This window comes from Mucor velutinosus (assembly GCF_035048745.1).
Source record: "Mucor velutinosus strain NIH1002 chromosome Unknown tig00001549, whole genome shotgun sequence".
Classification (NCBI taxonomy): Eukaryota; Fungi; Mucoromycota; class Mucoromycetes; order Mucorales; family Mucoraceae; genus Mucor; species Mucor velutinosus.
The window spans coordinates 581003-602135 of record NW_027041929.1 but is presented as its reverse complement, the minus strand read 5'-3'; the positions used below and the strand labels follow the sequence as shown (position 1 = coordinate 602135).

General features: G+C 42.1%; 10 protein-coding genes across 10 annotated transcripts; 8 read left to right on the top strand and 2 right to left on the bottom strand.

The window, feature by feature from the left end:
• Positions 1–673: 673 nt before the first annotated feature.
• On the top strand, positions 674–4669 carry ATC70_007121 (uncharacterized protein; the record flags this gene model as incomplete). The annotated part of the gene is made up of 1 exon (XM_064826385.1): positions 674–4669. One exon carries the CDS (start codon positions 674–676, stop codon positions 4667–4669), a length of 3996 nt encoding a protein of 1331 aa, XP_064676483.1.
• Positions 4670–5484: 815 nt separating this feature from the next.
• Positions 5485–5958, top strand: PDK2_1 ([Pyruvate dehydrogenase (acetyl-transferring)] kinase isozyme 2; the record flags this gene model as incomplete). The annotated part of the gene is made up of 1 exon (XM_064826384.1): positions 5485–5958. The coding sequence occupies one exon, from the start codon at positions 5485–5487 to the stop codon at positions 5956–5958; it is 474 nt and encodes a 157-aa protein (XP_064676482.1).
• Positions 5959–6082: 124 nt separating this feature from the next.
• On the top strand, positions 6083–6664 carry ATC70_007119 (uncharacterized protein; the record flags this gene model as incomplete). The annotated part of the gene is made up of 1 exon (XM_064826383.1): positions 6083–6664. The coding sequence occupies one exon, from the start codon at positions 6083–6085 to the stop codon at positions 6662–6664; it is 582 nt and encodes a 193-aa protein (XP_064676481.1).
• Positions 6665–7889: 1225 nt separating this feature from the next.
• Positions 7890–9814, bottom strand: ATC70_007118 (uncharacterized protein; the record flags this gene model as incomplete). Its single annotated transcript, XM_064826382.1, has 3 exons — positions 7890–9231; positions 9297–9599; positions 9657–9814. 3 exons carry the CDS (start codon positions 9812–9814, stop codon positions 7890–7892), a joined length of 1803 nt encoding a protein of 600 aa, XP_064676480.1.
• Positions 9815–10903: 1089 nt separating this feature from the next.
• ATC70_007117 (uncharacterized protein) lies at positions 10904–12900 on the top strand (the record flags this gene model as incomplete). Its single annotated transcript, XM_064826381.1, has 5 exons — positions 10904–11299; positions 11360–11503; positions 11571–11660; positions 11737–12069; positions 12127–12900. 5 exons carry the CDS (start codon positions 10904–10906, stop codon positions 12898–12900), a joined length of 1737 nt encoding a protein of 578 aa, XP_064676479.1.
• A 116-nt stretch (positions 12901–13016) lies between these two features.
• ATC70_007116 (uncharacterized protein) lies at positions 13017–13974 on the bottom strand (the record flags this gene model as incomplete). Its single annotated transcript, XM_064826380.1, has 2 exons — positions 13017–13814; positions 13873–13974. The coding sequence occupies 2 exons, from the start codon at positions 13972–13974 to the stop codon at positions 13017–13019; spliced, it is 900 nt and encodes a 299-aa protein (XP_064676478.1).
• Positions 13975–14650: 676 nt separating this feature from the next.
• Positions 14651–15958, top strand: ALI1 (putative NADH-ubiquinone oxidoreductase 30.4 kDa subunit, mitochondrial; the record flags this gene model as incomplete). The annotated part of the gene is made up of 6 exons (XM_064826379.1): positions 14651–14900; positions 14954–15000; positions 15057–15251; positions 15302–15377; positions 15430–15745; positions 15802–15958. The coding sequence occupies 6 exons, from the start codon at positions 14651–14653 to the stop codon at positions 15956–15958; spliced, it is 1041 nt and encodes a 346-aa protein (XP_064676477.1).
• Positions 15959–16125: 167 nt separating this feature from the next.
• ATC70_007114 (uncharacterized protein) lies at positions 16126–18403 on the top strand (the record flags this gene model as incomplete). Its single annotated transcript, XM_064826378.1, has 2 exons — positions 16126–18085; positions 18141–18403. The coding sequence occupies 2 exons, from the start codon at positions 16126–16128 to the stop codon at positions 18401–18403; spliced, it is 2223 nt and encodes a 740-aa protein (XP_064676476.1).
• Positions 18404–19189: 786 nt separating this feature from the next.
• ATC70_007113 (uncharacterized protein) lies at positions 19190–19591 on the top strand (the record flags this gene model as incomplete). Its single annotated transcript, XM_064826377.1, has 2 exons — positions 19190–19381; positions 19460–19591. 2 exons carry the CDS (start codon positions 19190–19192, stop codon positions 19589–19591), a joined length of 324 nt encoding a protein of 107 aa, XP_064676475.1.
• Positions 19592–20442: 851 nt separating this feature from the next.
• Positions 20443–21035, top strand: ATC70_007112 (uncharacterized protein; the record flags this gene model as incomplete). The annotated part of the gene is made up of 2 exons (XM_064826376.1): positions 20443–20582; positions 20651–21035. The coding sequence occupies 2 exons, from the start codon at positions 20443–20445 to the stop codon at positions 21033–21035; spliced, it is 525 nt and encodes a 174-aa protein (XP_064676474.1).
• Positions 21036–21133: the final 98 nt, after the last annotated feature.

Below are 21133 nucleotides of genomic sequence, written 5' to 3'. Positions count from 1 at the left end.
AACCCCTGAAACTTTGTTTATGAGACCTTTATCAGTAAAATATTGACATTTTCGCCAAAATAGGCATTTCAAATTTTCAAAAATTGCTCAAAAAGCTTTTTCATAACACCTTATTTATTTAGAACCATTAGATGCGCCTTTAAAAGTGCTTCAAGGAAGCTTAATAGATGACGGGAGTGTCATCACAGTTTATATAGTCGAATTTTGCAAAACAGGTCGAATCATGTTCAAAAAGTTTGAAAACGAACAAATCACGACAAAAGTGTTGTCGTGTAACACCATATCAATGGTATAAAGATCCAAGCATCCACATCAATAAACGTCAGTCTTTCTTCTTCCTACATATTATAGTGGTCCCTTTATTCCTGAACAATACATGGTGAGGCTCCCTAACTGAATTCTCGAACCCGGAAACCACTAGATATATCAAAGGCTCACACTCGACTACACCAAATCACACATATCGCAAGATCACACATATCGCAAGATCACAAAACATCGCTCCAGCACACAGCTGCAATCACCTACTCGCAAACAGGCCCGAACAACAGAACCAAAAAACTACTTCACGCAGCAAGTAAAATTTATCGCATCCCTTCGAAAGGTTTACACCACAACAAACAGTACCTCGTCTATCACATCATCTTATCACACCACCCCACAGTCCGTTAACATGGCCGATTCCAACACCAAGGAGTTCATCCAATACATGAACCTTGAAAAGGTCAAGTCTATTGACATGCCACGGTATGAATTGCATTCTAGCTTACGTACCTACATCAAAGAATTTGAATTACAGGCAAATTTCGTAGGCATTGAAAACATGGATATCTGTACCGTCCAACTAGGTCGCTTCATGCCTCCCGTCATCAAAAACTGGTTACCTACCTTACCTTCCTCAGTCAGACAAAACTGGGCCAACGTAACTGAACAAATGCTGTTACAATTTGGTCGTCCTGCCGACGAGGAATATCGAGAGTTCAAGTCCAATTTGAAGCGATGTCAACAACCCAAGCAGGAGTCCATCAAACTACATAGTGCTAAATGGAAACATTTGCTAAGTCTGCTGCCGGATAATCATATCTCGGATGCTCATCAAATATCTTTATTTACTCAATCGCTACACGACAGAGGATTACGTGCTACATTAACAGCGTATGTAGAACTCGCTAAGGTCACAACGGTGCAAGAAGTTATCACGAAGGCCATCGATTTTGAACACAAGGCTAGGCTCAATGATAATACTGATGAACAAGCACACTTATCGGGATCCCACACTCAATCCACGATGGATGACCCAATGGAAGTTGATTATGTTAATAGCTCAAACTCGTACAAAGACAAAAGTACTAAAAGACCATTCAGAAATAGCAAAAAGTCATTCAATTCCAAACCTCGTTCACGATTTCCTCCGGATCCTGTACCTCGATTATACAACAAACAAGGACATCCTGTCTGCGGTCACTGCTTCGGCGAACATCGAAATTACGAATGTCCCACACAGGCATCCTCTGTGCATCAGACAGACACTATTGAACACCCAGAGGATGACTCAGGATTAATGGAATTGGGGTCCCCGGTTCCTCTTAATCACATTCGTGCTACTTCCATGCATGCTATTCGAACCACTCAACATGACAGTTTCACTCCCACAACTAAAATCGTCATTGGAGATCACACTATTCATGCATTATGGGACACAGGTTCTGCTATCACTGCCATGGATTATGACACATGCGTTACACTGCAGTTGACAATAGACAACAATCAGATCATCAGTTACACAGACGTGAACAATCGTACAGCACAAACGATGGGTATTACTAAATTGAATCTTTTTGGTTACGAAACGAAATTTCATGTTATACGCGGTTTGGCTCGTCAGGCTATCATCGGCTGGGATTTCATGTGCAGATTTCAGGTCAATATGAATACTAAACTCAAAATGTTCACACTACAAACTGACAATCATCTTATAAACTTACATTACGAGACCACAGCTACGAGGCGTTGTAACATCCAATTAACCGATTCCCAAGATGCTCGGATACAAGATGTATTACAAGAGTTCAAAGAATTATTACGCAAAGACTCGGACAAGCCCTCAGTTACTACCAAAATGGAATTCACCATCGACACGGGAGACCATCCTCCCATTTACATTCGACCAAGACATTACCATCCTGACATACAATCGAAGATCGACGCCAAGCTCTCTGAACTGGAACGCAATGGAATTGTCAGCAAAGTCAACTTCACGGATTGGGGCTTCCCAGTAACAGCGGTCCCTAAGCCAAACGGCTCTCTTCGCATATGCGGAAACTACGTCAAACTAAATGCGATCACAAAGACTATCAAGTATCCGTTTATCAACCTCCATCATGCACTGCAGTCTCTGGGCAACGCAAAATATTTTTCAAAAATAGATCTCCTGTCAGGCTATTTTCAAATTCCCATTGCTGCTGCTGACAAGCCCAAGAGTGCCCTGGTAACACCTAACTCTACATATGTTTTTAACACGATGGCCATGGGGATGAAAAATGCCCCAGCACACTTTCAATTATTAATGGATCAGGTACTCGGGGACATGAGATACAGAACTGCTATCGCTTATCAAGACGACACCATACTGTTCTCTGATACCTTTGACAATCATGTGCTCCAGTTACGCAAACTCCTAACGAGACTGAGGGAAGCCAATTTGACCATCAACATTGAAAAGTGCCAATTTGGGCTAAATCAAATCAATTTCTTAGGTTTCATTGTCTCTGATCAGGGTGTCCATGCTGACATGGATAAAGTTACACCTATCACTAATCTACGGGCTCCCACAAATATAAAAGAGGTTGAAAGGTTACTCGGCATGGCAGGAGTGTATTCCAAGTTTATATCCAAGTATCAAGTAATGGTGGAACCAATTCGACGCTTGAAGATCAAAGATGTACCATTCGCTTGGGAATCCGAACAGGAGCACGCGTTTCAAGAACTCAAAAGGTCTCTCGCTGCATTACCTTACTTGAAACAACCCAATTTCAAACTTCCATTCGAGCTTCATTGCGATGCTGCCACCTCAGCAGGCATTGCTGTCATACTCTGCCAACGGTACGATGACACACCTTACCCTCTCTCCTTCGCATCCCGCAGTGTCACCAAGTTTGAAAAAAACTACTCCATCCGTGAATTGGAAGCTTTAGCCATCATCTTTGGGGTTAAGAAATTTAGAATGTATCTTGAATGCAACCAATTTACCGTATTCACTGACCATTCATCCCTCCAGTGGCTTCTTAATACCGATGCGGACAAACAACCCAGACTTTGGCGATGGTGCCTCTTTCTACAGGCTTATGATTTCAAGGTCATATACATACCTGGAAAGGTGAACCATGCTGCGGATACACTATCTCGTGCTGCGATTCATGCAATTGCCTCTCATCATCCGGACATCGATTGGGCCAAGGAACAAAGACTGGATCCCATGTTACGACCATACTTTAACAACACGAATGTCAAGTACTCCAAGCATAAAGTCGTCGATGGCATACTATACAAGGTAGAAAACAAACAGCACAAGACCATAGCCACAGACATGTACATAATGGTACCTAGCCATCTGGTAGCGAATCTGATCAGCAAACATCATGACTCCAAGTTTGCAGGACATGGCGGTATCGCCAAGACCAAGGCTTCCTTGGTAAAAGCGCACTTGTACTGGACCAACATGACTCATGATATCAATGCCTATATTCAGAAGTGTCAAATTTGTCAAAGAATCAAGGGACATGTTGCTACTAAGCATAATATGACCACTACCCATGGAACAGCTCCGTTCATCAAGGTCGCAATCGACTACTTTGGTCCTCTGCCAACGTCAAGCGCGGGACATCAATACGTGTTGGTGGTTATAGACACATTCACAAAATACGTAGAACTATATCCTACCAGGTCTACAGCATCTCAAGAATTGGCTTCCATCATGTACACTCAGTTTATATTGCGACATGGCGTTCCCAACGAGATCATGTGTGATAACGGAAACAGCCTTGGATCACAATTCACCCAGCAAGTAGCAAGATATGTAGACATCAACATCGTATACACACCGCCGTATCATCCATCATCCAACGGGATAGTGGAACGATTCATGAAAACACTACGAACAATGATTTTATCATACACGGATATCAACCAGATTTCTACAAGATGGAGCAGCAACTTGAGGATAATTCGATTTGTATACAACAATATGTATCACCATTCTATCAAGACGTCCCCATTTGAGTTGGTCCACGGGCGCACAGCACGCACACCATTATCAACGATAATACCAGAGAAATTACCGGATTCATACAATGAACAAGACACCCCGGAATCACACTTCGCGAAACAGTTACAAATCAAGCTTCAAGTTACATTTGAACATGTACACAAACATTTGGAGAAAATATATGATAATCAAAAACTAACACCACAATTTGAAATCAATGACAAAGTATACATTTTCAACAATCGTATTTCCACTCGCAACAATCCAAGAAAACTACAAGTAGATTGGATAGGTCCTTGCACAATACAGAAGGTCCTGTCCACCACAAGATACGATGTAATCAATGATGCCACAGGTCAAAAACACAAAAACACCCATGTGTCTTTTCTGAAACCATCTCACTGATCAACTTCTACCTATCATCAAGCTTTTTCCTATATTAGGTTTTTTAACGCGATTTTCATTCATACATTTATATCATAGTCCTTATTTAAATTCTATATCTTATCACAGCGGTGGGATGTCGTGTAACACCATATCAATGGTATAAAGATCCAAGCATCCACATCAATAAACGTCAGTCTTTCTTCTTCCTACATATTATAGTGGTCCCTTTATTCCTGAACAATACAGTGTAAAGCGGCATCTGAATTAATTTTAGCAGCTTCTAGGATTAACATTATGAAGGTAACCAGTGCATCTACATCTAATGATAAGAGGATCATACAACAAGAAATACGATAGCTTTGTCTGAGTACTTTAAATTACTTTTTTGCTACAGCTTTATATATATATTCAGCAGGTTTAATTGTTGAACATTGCTTATGAATTTGCTCTGCATGTATATTTCAATGCAGCGATATCAGAACATGCTTTATCATTGAGTATATTATAAAACGATTTGCTCAATTCCGTTGTATTGTAAGCTACTTGTTAGGTGTACACAAAGACCTTGATCGTACAGCCACATGAGTAATAATATCATCAACTATCAACAATCTATGTTGTAGTCTGTCTTCATATCATTATCATCAACAGCAATTATGCATATGGACCCATTACAACCTAGAGTTTGAATAACACCAAGGCTCAAGATCACTGATTTAGTTCTTATGTGATGTTCAAGCGTTATTTAGGCATGCGGTTAGGTCACTTGTTGATATGTAGCTGCCAATAATCAGGTTTACGGCATTCATCTCTTTTTTTTTCATTGACTTTTCATGCCTATCGATTGGAGCGCCTTGCCAGCAGAGATTTGGTTGTTGGTTTTCAGTCATGTAGTAGGAGACATAAAGCAATTGGCTCAATGTTGTCTCATTTCCAAAACTTGGGACCCTCTTGCTGAAAGAGCCATGTTTGGTCAAGCTCTTCAATTTAGAAACACCACTACTCTCACTAGATTCTACAATCATGTGGTCAGAAAGCCTTTCTTGGGACGATGTATCAAGTACATTCACTTTGAGCCGATCATCATGGGCAGCCTACCATTCCACAGATATTTTCTTCAATTGGCATTTACTCCTACCATCAGAAGCGTACAAGGCACCGCCAATGACGAATCACTCAAAATCATGCTTGACATTGCTAAAGGCTCAACCGAGCGATTCAAAAAACTAGCCTATTTGCCATTGCCGCCCATGTTCGATGCAACGATTCATAAAGAAATGGCCCTCTATTTTTTCGAAAGACCCTAAAAAGGCTTGACTTTGTAATTGGCTTCATGGGTAAGTCTTATCAACGTAAGCTTGGATCCCTGCAACCTCTGTTCCGGATGAATTCGAAAGCCTTACTTATCTGTCGGTTTTTCTCTTGGACGAGATGGACAATGTGGCTATTTTTGATGATGTACTCAAGAAATGCAATTACTTGCTGGAACTCACTATTGGTGTCTGGGATTTTGGCAACAATGGATGGTTGGAGCCTGCCGAATTAAACGCGTGGATGATGCAAAATGTCAAGAAATGCCTCAATGCATGTGAACTGCACGTACTGTTCAGACAGAACCCTCAAATTGTCGAATATCTAGTATACAAGTATCCAAGTGCCCGCAAAATAGTACTTCAAATACATGAATCAGAAGAGAAGCAAGGAGAGACCATCCAACGCTGTATACACGCAGTCAATAGTGCCAGCACCGCCATCATACCATACTGGGAGGCTGATAAATTAACAGTACTTCAGGGCCTTCTAGGTGAAATGAAAGATGAAAACAACAGACTAGCTATTCGTAGAGTCGAGTCGCGAGATATGGATTGTATGGCACAAGTGCGAGCTGAGAGATGCACATCAAAAAGACAAATTGACTTTTGTATCACCATTTCAAGACATCAGCCAGCATCATCTGTAGAAAGAATAGAGTCGTCTATTGGCGTCAAATGTCATGAACAGGTGTGGACGTGATTGATTTCTCTTTATAGTATTTATCGTGTAAATCAAGCAATAAACAAAGCTTAAATTGGCATTCATCGGACCTTGCTACATGTAAACTTGATCCATGTCAAGGAGAATGCTTTTTGTTTTCCATTTTGTCACACAAAATTGATTCTTGCTTAGGATTGTCTACCATTGGAAGTGTTGTTAAGAGTAAGTAAATCTATAAAGAGTAGCTGAACGTCAACGGGTTTGCAAATGCTGGGGTCTTCTCGCTGAAAGAGCTATATTCAGCCAAGATCTACGTTTTAAAGACGTCAAGACCATCACCCAACTCTACAGCCATCTAGCCGGAAACTCTCTGCTGAGACGCTGCATTCTATCCATGCACCTTTACTAGGGGATTTGATACGGACAATTTTTTTTTTTTTTTTTTTTTACAATGACTCTTTTTCGATCATTGCCCAACAATCAAAGCAAATTACAACACGCTCCGGCTGTAAAGTCAACAATGGAAACATAAATCATCGATTATGCCCAAACAGGAACTCCAAGCTCTCTTGTCCAACGTTTCCTGTAGGATTTTCCCATTGAAATACATACATGTAGGTTTACCATCAACTTGGATTGTTGTAATGTAACACGGAGTACCTGAACGAAAGAGGTGTAACTTTCCATTTCTGCTTGTTTTTGCCAATTTTGTAATACCCTTCTGGTTTGTTCTTGATAAATGTAGTGTGGAAGCTTACGATTTGTTAGGCTAGTAGGATTAACCCGTTGGTACATTGGGCATTGAAAAGGATCTGTTGTGACATGAATGCATGCAAAGATGTGCACACTCGTACATTGTAATAGAATCTTTAGATCTTTGTATGACATTATACAAAGGCGAGGCATATTGTTATAATAGGTAGTAAACAACCTTTAGGAAATGTATCTCTAGATTGAGGCAGGTGATAGTCATCATGCCTATCTTTGCTTGATGGCAATATGTGCCTCAATTCCATATCACATAAAAATCTGGATGACTTGATCCTGTCTGGAATAGACAAATTTGTCAAATTATTATATGTAGCAAGAAATCAGCACAGTTTTTTTTTTTTTTTATTGAGCATTACAAATATTTAATAGTAGAAGAGGTAAATTATAAGGTGTGTTGTGGTTGTAAGGAATAGCAATATAAATTATGTTTTAAGGGATTGTATCGTTGCAAATAATTGGGATAAGAATGGTTGAACACATAGTAAATATCAAATTAATGAGAGTTTGCTGAAGAATGATGCATGCATTGCCTATTATCAGATTTTATTGAACGTCCAGCGTCAAGTGAGTGATGAGGTTCAGAGGGATGTTCGTTGGTCGATTGTTGTTGAGGGCGCACGCTGTTGCCATTGTAGCCGTTAAAGTCGTAAGGAGAGCTGTTTGCATGAGGGCCGTTTGAGCTATAACGTGCATTGTTAGGCTGTTGTAATTGAGGATCCCTATTGTTCCAATATGGCTTATTATCAGGATGGTTGCCGTAAACGTCGTTGCTAGGATGCCCATTGTTGTGATTATTGTCATAGTAGCTGTCTTGATGACTGCTTGGATGTTGGGAGGGCTGCGTAGCATAGGGATGCATCATGTAACCGCTCTCGCGATGCCCTTCGTCTTCTCTACTAGCACCCATGGGAGGCGTGGTTAATACGGGAGCAAAGCTAGCTACGGGGTAAGGATAGCCATCGGAAGGTGGTGGTGGTTGCTGCTGTTGATGGTAGGAAGAATAAGGGTTGCCGAAATCAGGGTTACCATTGCTGGCAGATGAGTTCATGGAAGGGCCATATGGACGCTGTTGTTGTGGGGAAGGCATGTAATGATGATGATCATCAGAAACACCTGGGCCACTACCAGAACTGGAAGAGGCAGCACCAGAAGACGAATTGGTGGCAGGCAGAGGAGGAGGTGGAGGAAGCGAAGGGTTTGTTGTGCTACCAGCAGCGCCCTGACCAAGTGAACCAAATGGAGCAGTTGAAGGAGTACCAGCATCCATGCTTCTGTAGCGTGTATGTGAATCAGCATAATGCCCAGGACTTCTACCACGAACAACGAGAGGAGCAGATGTACAAGAAGCTACTTTGAATTGCTTTCCCGTCGAACTGTTTGCACACAGATCGACCACTATCTCGTAATACTGTTGTGCAGCTCTTCGTTTTCCGTTATTGGCGGTGGCGGTTTTGAATTGCATACGCTCAAAGGTGACAATGTTGTGATTGGAACCCACAGAGGCCAAGTGCAAATTGCCGCCAGCGCTGACGACTCTGGGCTCAGGTATCATTTGAGGGCCTTTATCACGCTTGGGTGTATGCTGAACCAGTTCAATCTTTTTGTCGCTACCAGATACACGAGCACTGACGCCAATTGAAAAGAAGTCGATTTGATGGATCTCTTGGTTCTCGGTTCTTAGCAGACAAGGCACTTCAGGACCTTGCATTGCATAATTCATACCATGGACATCAAATGTAGCACTAACTTGAAAGTAATTACGGCGATAGCAGGTCCAGTCTTGATCTGCGCGGAAAAATCCTCGGTCCATTTTAGCATGCAATTGAACTTGATGCCTGAGATTATTTCGTATTATTGTATGAGACACAAGAAGTTTAATGTGATACAAATAATTACATACCCATTCGTTTGATCAATATTCCATAAATCTAAAAATTGCTTGGTTTGGCTGAAGGAGGGTCCGGTTTCAAAGGAGAACATGGATGATTCCGTTCTGCGTCGTCTCAATGAGACGCTGCCTGGGTAAGGATTGGAGTGAAATGTGGTGGTGGTGAAACTTGCGGGTCGAGAAGGAAGTGGAGGTCTTCTTCTAATAAGGTCAGGCGTAGTGGTCGTATTCGTTGAAGTGATTGAAGAAATTTTGTCAGGTGGTGGGCTAATAATATCAGGTCTCGGTGTGCTTGGCTGCGAGCCTGCCATTAAACTGTGCAAAGTGGGTGAATACATGTGTGCTAATCATGCTCTCATCAAAATACCTTACCCATGCATAGATGGCTGTGTGGCCAAACCGGGCAGTACATTGGATTGAGGATTGTACTCGGTATTACTGTACGGATAGCTTGGTTGGAGCGGCATGTAATTGCGAGGCGTATCAGGAGGTGATGTCCATTTATTACTGTTATCTTGTGTGGATTGCATTCTTCCAATTCAGGCACTAAAATACGAGAGAAAAAGAAGAGAAGAAAAAAGAGCTCTACTTGTGTATTAGGTTTTAACTATTTTATCTCCAAATCTATTTTATACATACAAGATTTTGTACAACATTATTCAATATTATTCAAATACACACGTGAGATGCAGGGAAAGCCATCTTTTCCAATGCCTTGGAGGTCCATTGATGAGATCAAAAAATAGCAGAGAAAGGGCGGGTACAGTAGGGACAACTAGATTGGCTCGAGCTTATTTCGGCTGATTTTTCTCATAGACTCTTTCTTAAAGTTTTAGGGAATGAGATGACTAAAGCAGGTGTGCATTTGAGAGAATCGATCCAGAGATCCAGGGCATAAAGAGTAGGCCAGTCTGAAATAAGCTACAATAGCATGTGTGTGTATGTATGTGTGTGTGTGTGTGTGTGTGTGTGTGTGTGTCATTACGTATCAATGTTAGAACGTACATGTATATCATAGATGCTGATGACTGATGACTAGTGTCGCACAGATTTCTATAATGATTCTTCACAGAAGAAAAAAAAAAATAATACACAGCCCTTTATCGTATCTAATCTAGCTGAAAATACCATTGTAGTATATTTTTCCACATACCAACTGCAATAAAAAAAGCATTTCTCATTGCTCAGCGTATACCATTTGAGAAAGAGAGTGAGAGAGACACAGAGATCATCCATGCTTTAAGGTTTTTCTACAATAAACCAACATAGAAACACGTGTTGCTCAAGAGTTGCTATTCAGAAACGAACCATGTTTGATGCCAATGTGTAAAGTAAACCATTCCAGAGGAATTAATAGTGCCTGCAATAAATGTCTAAACTAGGAAGTTTGACAGAAAATAAAATGGTAAATTAAGCGCAAAAAATGTAAGGGGGGATTGATTTAGCACCTTAATATGAGCACACATGTACACACAGTACGTACACATAGATGAATAAACATACCACTCTCCAACATATTAAATTACAAGACATATATGTATATATGCAATCCTTTGGTAATCATATATAAACAGGTCGATTTTTTGTCATTTCTTTCAACTGTATCAAATTACATCAACATGGCTACCATCTCCAATGCAGATAAAAATGAGAATCAATCACCCATCAGCCCTCCAACACCATCTTCGTTTGCATTAAACAACTACTCCTTGTTTGATTGGCCTTGCTCTTCTGCCACCGACTGGCTCTCTATCAACAGCAATGCCAACACAAACCCAATATTACGTAAGCACTCTGTTCAGGTGGATGGCCATGACTTTCCTGGCAATGTTACAGCACCAACCGACTATTGGCGAAGATCATCCATACCCAATATCATGAGTACATGCGCCCTGTGCTTCGATGCTCCATCACAACTGTACAACCTCTCATGTGGCCAACACCAGTTCTGTCATACATGTTTAAACAACAACACACAGTCCATGATACAAGGAACATGTCCGTTTTGCGCACAGGTAATCACCTTTTCCATGCCATGTACATACTGTGCTTTTAATTAACGCCCCTGAATTCAGAGAAACTTCAATGCAGCAAGTAGAGCATCTCCACCGTCAGCACCAACAAACGCCACTGCCTATTCCAGCAACGACTATTTATTCAATACCACCTATTCGCAAGCAAGCAACACGGCATATTATCCCTGTGTTAAATTGACCAACGTATGTGCAATTTGACTTTAATTATACATACATGTTCATGGCAGTTAATACGTTTCATTTTAATAAGATCCCTTGGGATGTCTCTCAAAACGATGTCCGTCATTTCTTTGGAAATTGTCGCATTCCTCCTTCTTCTACATGCTCTCAATCCATCCACGTAAGTTTTTTACAGATGGAGAAGCTCCTGCTATGAGATTGAACCCCCTTTTAATATAACCCCTCTTCTTGTATAGATCATGATGGACCGCACTACTGGAAAGACATTATCAGATGCCTATGTCGAGTTCGCAACTGTGTTTGATCTGCGTCGAGCTATCGAGACCAAAAATCAAAAGCCTCTGAAGGGTAGAATTGTGTCTGTTACTGAATGCTGCCAAGAAGAGTTGCTCAAGGTTGTGTTTCCAAAGTGGAGGGGCCAGTTTCAGGGCATCTCGGCTATTCCTCCTCCAAATGAGGTCCTCAGAACCATGACAACAGCCGCTGGTGGAGGAAGCAGCTCTGGCTGTCCGCCTTTCATCACCCGTGAAGAAATCAATTCACTGCTAGTCGTCTGCAAAAACTACAAGGTAAACTCATGACATGTAGCGCCTACATCCATTCTCATTCCTGATCGCTTTGAGCAGTTACATTTCTCGAGAAAATGCGCTGAAAGGCCATTTGAAAATATCATTAGTGTCATTGCAAAGTATCCCTGGCATCAATTTCATCTCATCTCGACTATGCATAGAGATCACATTTACGAAATGCTCAAACTAGCCATTGAATCTCTCAAGACGCATTTGGCAAAAGACTATGTTCAGATTGACAGCACCCTACTGGAACGACTGGTGCGCGCAGGCATCATGTGTCCTGCTTTCACAGAGCGTCAGAAAACAACCTTACTACAAGCTTCTCGCATGGAGTGTCCACAAGATATCGTTGGATTTCTAGTTTCCAACAGTGCGCCCATTGGCACAGCTGTCGGTGTCGCTGCAACAGGCAGCATCATGCCTGCTCCTCCTGGCTTTATAACCGCTCATGCAGCATCTCAGTCATCGCAAAAGCAACAATTTGCTGTTCACCCTTGGAAGGTCATGAGCGACGAGGATGATTTACTATTCACATCGGCTGACATCTCACCCATATCCTCCATCATCCAAGACATTCAAAAAAGCTGCACTCTAGATGACGCTACCTCACGTAGCAAGCAATCGCCTTCTCCGTCTCATCCATTATCCAACAACGGTATTCCCTTATTACTGCAACCTATACCCAACCAGCTTGAGCAATCACAGCGTTCATCTAATAGCATAAAGAACCTGTCCCCATGGGCACCTGCTTTCAAATCAAAATCACCTTCTGATATTTGGAGAATGACATTACCTGTCGAATCTTCAAAGAGTTTATTGACCGCCTAAAACCAATCATTATCCGCTCCCTTATCAATGCCATATTTTTTTATCATGTAGGCCTTGCAGAATTTAATACAAACAATAGTATATAGTTCTTTTATTTGCTAATAAAGAAGAATAACTTAAAAGTAACCAGGCAAAATGAAATCTAACTTGCGAACAGTTTCAGGGTTTCTCTTTTCAGGGGCAGTCATTCCAGAAAACTTCATTGATCCCTTTAACTTGGGTTCAAGAGTATCGTTGTTGACAGCCTCCTCAAGATCAGGTAAAAGAGCATGCAGCAAAGTCTTTGCGTTCTTACCATTGTTACCCATGTTTTGCATAACAGTTTCGACAGTAACAGCCTCCTCGTTTTGTCTCCAACAATCGTAATCTGTAGACATACAGATCATTTGATAAGCAATTTCAGCCTCACGAGCCAGCTTGGACTCGGGCAAAGCACTCATGTTGATCACATCACCGCCCCAAGAACGATACATGTGAGATTCAGCACGGGTAGAGAAAGCAGGGCCCTCCATACAAACAGCAGTTTTCTTTTGATGCAATCTGGCACCGAACTCAAGGACCTTTTCGTGCTTGGCAATCAAATCAGAGAGACCGGCATGGAAAGGATCAGCGAATCCAGCATGAGCGACAACACCCTCACCAAAGAAAGTAGAGGGACGAAGACCACGAGTACGGTCAATCAATTGATCGGGCAAGACGAAATCGCAAGGAGGAATCTCTTCACGGAGAGATCCAACAGCAGAGAAGGCGAGGATGACTTCCACACCAAGAGACTTGAGGGCAGCAATGTTGGCACGGACAGGTACTTCAGTGGGGGTCAAGTAATGGCCACGGCCATGACGAGCCAAGAAAGCAATCTTGTTTCCGCTGGGAGTTTTGGAGATGACAATTTTGTCGCTGGCATAACCCCAAGGCTACATGATGTGAGTTTCGACCGAGCAAAATCCATCCTATCCTTGTCCATATACTTACAGTCTCGGGATTGACCTCTTCGATGACTTCAAGACCTTCGAGCTTGTAAAGGCCGGAGCCACCGATAACGGCAATCTTGACGTCGTGAATAGTGTTGACCATTGCTTGTAACGGAAAAAAAAAGGAAAAGAGGGAGTCAAATGATGGCCATCGTCTCTCTTTTGCTAAATAGTCTATTTTTTTTGTACTCTTTTTCTGGCTTCGGTCTTTGCAGTCACCGCACATCACATCCATTGCCGCTCGATTCCCTCCAATGAAGACACAAAATCTACATGAAAATGCGCCATCGTTGATACACAGAGCTCTAGTGGAGACTTTGTTTGTATGACATTGAGTGCATACAAGATAAGTGATACGCTAGAATACATCACCTATTGATAGGCAGAGCAGGACATCTGAATTGTAGGTGATGCTCGGCTTTCAAGGCCCCAATGCGTCTCAAATGTGGCATGGATCTGAGCTTGTCTTGATCACATCTGCTTCAGCAATATCATCAACATCTGAGAGCTATCAGCCACCGATGTATACAGATCTGCAATGCTCTGTTTGTTCATGAAAAGGCAAAGGGCTTGATTCAGTTCAATTGGCCCGCCACATCCCAACCAAATGCTGACTGGATCCACCACGTACATAATGTGACTGGGCGGGGAGAACCACTATGAGCACTACGGAAAACCAAATATTTCGTTGTTACATCCACCAAGCTCTCCTTTTTCTTTTGTTATATCTATTCAAAAAGAAAAAGAAAAAAAAAAAAAAGAAAAAAAAAAGAGACACTATGGCATCATCATTCAGAGATAGAACAAACGAGTTTCACTCCATGTGTGAGCGTATTCGCACGAGAACACACACACCGACATCCATCCTGGAACGCAGAGCTCTTTTATCACCAGAACCTTCCAATGCAAGCATAACAAAAAAGAACAGCAAAAAAGCGCCTCACGCTCGCTCCGAGTTCTCCGTGATGGCAGCTGAAATCAGTCGACAAATTACGAATACGGCAAGCAAACTAGAAAAGCTGACGAAACGTAAGCGATTATGGTCTGGGTTGCCTTTACGATCGCTCACCATGTCTGTGTAGTTGCCAAGAGAAAGACACTGTTTGATGACAGGCCTGTGGAAATCAGTGTAATGCTATGCATGACAAGTACTCTCTACTGCTGCTGACTCACATTGCTCTGCAGGAACTGACGTTTATCATCAAGCAAGATATCGCTAAATTAAACAAGCAAATTGCTATGCTACAAGACTACACAAAGCATCAAAAACAAGCGTCGAAACAAGCAACAGAGCACACATCCAATGTCGTAGTGGCTTTGCAGAGCAAGTTGGCAGATACCTCCATGAGTTTTAAGGATGTTTTGGAGATTAGAACAGAGGTAAGAGTCTGTGTGGATGTAAGGATCGTCGTCTTCTTATACGTTTACAGAACATGAAAATGTCAAAAGACAAGAGAGATCAGTTTTTGTTCTCGGCAGCAGAGCAAGGAGCAGATCCAGCACTAGGCAAGTGGGTTAGATTGCGGTAGAGTAGCCACATGCTTATATGATATTATAGCCAATTCACCTCTCATGAAATCCCGACGCCGTGGACTGGAAACAACACCTATATCATCGCAACAAGCACAGCCAACAAACAGCGTGGCTCTCTTGGAGGAAACCAAGGAGCCTGAGCAGCAAGAATCGACATTATCGCTAGGTATACCCATGATCACGCAACAGCAGCAGCAGGAGATGATGGTGATGGAGCAAGATAGATACATTGATCATAGATCATCTGCTATTGAAAGCATTGAAAGCACGATTGCAGAGCTAGGAAGCATTTTCCAGCAATTGGCCACCATGGTAGCTGAGCAGAGAGAGACAGTGCAAAGGTGTGTGTGTGTGTGTAAATGTGTGTGTGGCATGCTGTACTGACATTTCGATGTAGAATCGACCAAAACACAGATGATATCGAGATGAATGTCATGGGAGCGCAACGGGAACTGCTCAAGTACTACACGAGCATCAGCTCCAACCGATGGCTCATCATCAAGATCTTTGTCACCATTGTCTTGTTTTTCCTGCTCTTCACCTTTATCATGTAACACAAATGGTCTTTCATTTACCAAATAAAATGGATGATACAAGTGACCATGTTTTCTCTTTGTTTTCAGTCTAATTTTTTGTTGTGATTCTCAATCGTCTTTTAGGCTGGAATACACACCCCTTCGTTCCATTTACCCTTCCTTTCTTTCTGCTTGTTCGCTCAGACATGTATTTCTACAACCAAAAGGATCCCAATTTCACAGACAACAGCGAGCATCTACACTCTAGAAACGCATCCAATGCAACCTTTCCAAATGCACATGTCGACTCCACTGACCACATTGTTGAACCACAGGAATCTCCAATTGATTTTCTAAACAACCAGCTTGAATTTGACTCCAACAATCTCTTTAGTGAACCGTCTCTGTTTGACACCAACAGCGCCCACTGGGATCATCCACCACCACAGCACCAGCACACATTAGATACACAGCAAGAGGCTATTCTGCTATCGGACCCAAACTTTTTACGCCAACATCAGTTGTTACGAGATCAGCATGCGTATTCAGAACAGCATGCTCAAGGGGACACAGCAGCGTCCAATTTGACAGCCATGTTTGAGCCCACAAAGCAGCAGCAGCAGCAGCAGCAGCAAACCAAGAAGAAGCAGAGCAACCGTCGTCAACATGTAGTCGGCAAATCCAACATGGATGATCATGAAGACGATCCCAATGAAGCTAAAATTGATCATCAACGCCGGTTTAATGAACTGCAAGCTCGCTTCAGGGTAAACTATACACCTAAAGCATTGCAATCATCAAAAGGTAAATCCAGCAAGAAATATTCTACATCGCCACAACCGCAACATACCACATCAAAACGTGCTTCCTCCTCCAGCAACAGCGCCAAATCGACTGTTACACACCAATCGACCTCTCCCGTGCCGCCGTTTAAAGAAGATAGTGCAATCAACCTGGAACATGTGCCCTACAAAGCAGCAGCAGCAGAAGATCAGCAAAAGCCAACACATACATCCTCTACGCCCACGCCATCACCAACACAGCATCCACCGCTTACACCTCCTGCTGCTAATGTTGCTATGATTGGCGGCCTCGTCATGAATACAAACAACAACAATAGAGAAGACAGTCTCTCGTCCAAGGAACCTCTCTCTTCTTCGGTTCCTGCACGCACAATGCCTATCCAGATTCAACGTGTCACACGGCCAAACAGCAACCAGCCATTTGATGCTGAATCGCATCAGAGACAATTGGACAATCAATTGACCAAGGTAGATTTTGATGATATCACAGTATCTGAACTCAAGGAAATGCTGAGACAACGAGGTAAGCCTGCTACCGGTAAGAAGGCCATCTTACTGCAGCGATTGCAAGAAGAACGGGATATTGCCAAGGGAGGTAGAAGCCCTGGAAGCAATCGCCTTGCCAATCGACATTCGCAACCGTTGCCCTTTTCCTCTCGTTCCTTGAACCTACCCGAGACTCTCAAACAACAGCGACCTCGATCTTTCCAGGGCAGTGGCAGTGGTGGTGGTACCATGCCTGTGACGATCAACAGTTCAGATAACAATGCTTATCATCATGCTGCTGCTTCCGTATCGCCCTCTATGCCAAGCTTCTTGCCTCCTGGCTCTCCTGGTGGCCAACTCCATCGCTCTATTGCTAACATGCATATCGGATCACCACCCGCAACAACATCCAGACGCTACTCTCCTTACTCTCCACGACTGAGCAGTTCACCAAAGACGACACACCACGAATACTCTTCTTCTGTGCCCTTGTACTCGGGTGATCTGTCCTCCTCGCCCAACAACAACACGACACCTACGCAGAACAATCCCGCTTATAACCAGAATAATGGCAATGGCATGATGCTTTCTTCGTCTTACTCTGCAACACGACCTGTCAATCGATACTATAACAACCCAAAGACCTACAAACCATTCACCTCGTCTGCGCTGGCCACACCTGATAGAGAAGAAGACGTCAATCCATTTGACAGATATTATGCTGGCGTCGAGTCTCCCATCACAGAAGAAAAGACCATACCCGAGCCAGAGATCAACTACAGCACCAACCATCTTGACAGCAATAATAACGCTCTTCAGAATTTTGATAGCATGGATTGGTCAGATCCAAGTGCCCTTGAATTGTTACTGCAGCAAGGTAAAGTGTAATATGTAAATGCTTATCAGCCACGTTGTTCATGTTTGCGGATCAGGTACCTACAATATGAACATTGCTGAGATGATTGGCCAGCCATTGTACAGCGATGATGTTGTCTTGACAAATGACCAGATTTTGGCATTATTAAACACGCAGCAAAGTGCTCCTCCATTTGAATTTAGGCTGAATGACACTCATTTCACACCAGATCAACCTCTCTATGAGCAACAACAACAACAACAACAACAACAACAACAACAACAACAGCAGCAGCAGCAGCAAATGCAACAGCAACAGCAACAACAGTATTATCAATAGATAGGGTGACAACTATACATCAAATATTCTCTCTCTCTTTCTCCCCCACTCACTTCCCCGTTTGCTGCCTAGCTTGTTTCTGGAGCCGACAAATTCTTGTACATTATCACATTACGATCCAACGTGTCTGACTGGACAACAGTAAGCATCAGCGCAATATCTTTTATCTTGTATTATTTCATATAAGCATAAAACTCATCAATATATATATATACGTATATGTATTCCTACTCCCAAGCTGTACTTATCAGACATGAAAAGAGCAGTTTTATACATAAAATGCTGCACCATGTACAGTACATGGGAAGTAAGCGTTGAATACATTGCATTCCATTTGATGTGTCAGAGTGCTTATACTGCCTATGCGGTAATGCTACGCTTTTCTGATTGCTAATCGTGTTCGATAATCGGCTGATGAGATCAAGTGTGTTTTGGCAACATGCCACAAGCATTGCGAATGCTTATTGAATATGGTGTGGCAACCAATGAGCTAGTCTCGTTTCGCAGGAGAACATTCAGGAAAGGCCATTTAGTGATGGTTGAATGGCCGCATCATTTAGCTCTCGAATTATTCAGCTAATAGGTAATGGGGTTTGACATCGGAACAAAAGATGAATAAGCCTTGATTCTCATCCAATGATCATGGCTAAAGCGCGTCATTAGTAATAATCTCCCATGAAAAATGGAGAGAGTATAAAAAATTTATGTATAAATATAGCTTCCATGAAACGCGTTACCAATTTCTTCTCTCTTTTATATTTCATTACTCTATAATAATATATAAAAATGTCTGTTGAATTCAAGGAACCCAAGTCTCTCGAAGCCTTCAAGGAATTGATCGCCCAAGATAAGCTCGTCGTTGTTGATTTCCATGCTACCTGGTGTGGTCCTTGCAAGTTGATTGCTCCCAAGCTCCACAAGTTTGCTGAAGCATATGATCATGCTGTCTTTGCCAAGGTTGATGTTGATGAAGTTCCTGTAAGTATATAAAGTGAAAAAAAGGCAGCGGTTCATACAAACAAGTGTGTATTCATTCTTTCTTGTTTGTAACAACAGGATGTTGCTGCTGAATATCAAGTTCGTGCCATGCCCACCATCATGTACTTCAGAAAGGGTGAGAAGCTCGGTGAGGTTGTCGGTGCCAACGTTGCCAGCATCGAGGCTAAGATCAAGGAGTTCTCTGCTTAAGCGTCTCCTTCACTATCCTAGTGTATTCAAGTTCTTGTAAACTGTGAGCTTTTTCGTATAGATATAGCTATTTGATCCTGCTTTACCAGTTTTTTTTTCTGTAATTTTATGTCTTTACTATTTGGAAGCAAAATAAAAACTTTTTGTCTATAAGTACATTGCCGTTTTGTTCATGACCGCATGGGCTTTTGTCTAAGCAAGCCTTTGTTCTAGTGCTGATAGGCTTTTATCTTGTTTGTGTATAATGAGCTCGGGAGAAGGAATATTGTTTCTGAATTTAAACGGTGTGGTTCTGTCTGGAACAGTAGAGGTCTATCATTTGTGGTCTATTGAAAAAGCCATGTAAAAAAAGCCCTAACATGCTTCTTCCATATGACCGGCTCTTGGTATGAATACAAAGGGATATTCAAATTGCTACTTTGTCAAGACATTGGCATCGGGCAGACTCTCAAAGAAGTTTGACTAACATCGGATAAAGCAAACGTCGCATGAAAGGCATTTCAAACGCAAGGGTCTCTTTTGCTATGATCAAAACACAATACCTCATTATTATGAAGATCTTTGAATGAATATTTCTGCTAAATTGATTTGGGTAGCGGCTCTACATTATACGACTCCTTGTTTCTTTGTGGCAAGCGTAACAGCTAAATGCACCTTCTTGAAATTGCAAATCACGCAAGCGGCTTTAAACAAACTAGACTCTGGCGAAAGAGACTCCCCGCATTCTCGGATTTTACGCTAACTGACATTTTATGACTCTGCGCAAATTAAATCTGCTTAAATTACATTTATAAAAGGCCCCTAATTGCAACGTTGAGTTCTTCAAGGCACCTTTTTCTTACTTAAAACCTATGACAGCAAGCAATTGCAAGTATTCCAGCGTCAAGATTCTCCATTTGGAAAAACCAAATCAATTGGAACTAGCATACCACGTTCGTCGTGAAGTATATGTGGTAGAACAGGGCTATCTACCAAATGTAGTAACTGATGAGTATGTATCTCAAGACAAATTTCATCACACTCTCAACAACTGGATCTTACTGTATACTTACTCAACAGAGATGATCCTGACGCAGAGCATTGGGCTGCAGTAGCAGACAAGCATCATGAAGATGGCTCGGTGGAGCCAAATCATTCAATTGGGACTATTCGCTTGGTTCGTGTTTCAGAGAATGTAGCTAGATTGGGCAGGGTTGCAGTTCTGTCAAATGCTCGAGGATTAGGCATTGGCCCAAAATTGATTGCAGAATTCATCGAATATTGCAAAGCCAATGGATATCATACAATCTATTTGCACGCGGTTTCAGAGAAGAGAGGCTTTTACGAGAAACTAGGATTTGTCGTTGAGGATGGGGATGACGAAGAGTTTGAAGAAGATGGCACCCCTCATATCCGTCTATGGAAACGCAATGTTGTTCAGGAACAACCGTCATTAGTTTCATAGACAACGGAGCTTGGTCGCAAAAGTAAATGGGGATAATGGATAGGCACGGTATGCCACTAGTGTAGGTTACAATTGTAGTGTGCAAAACCATAGAATAA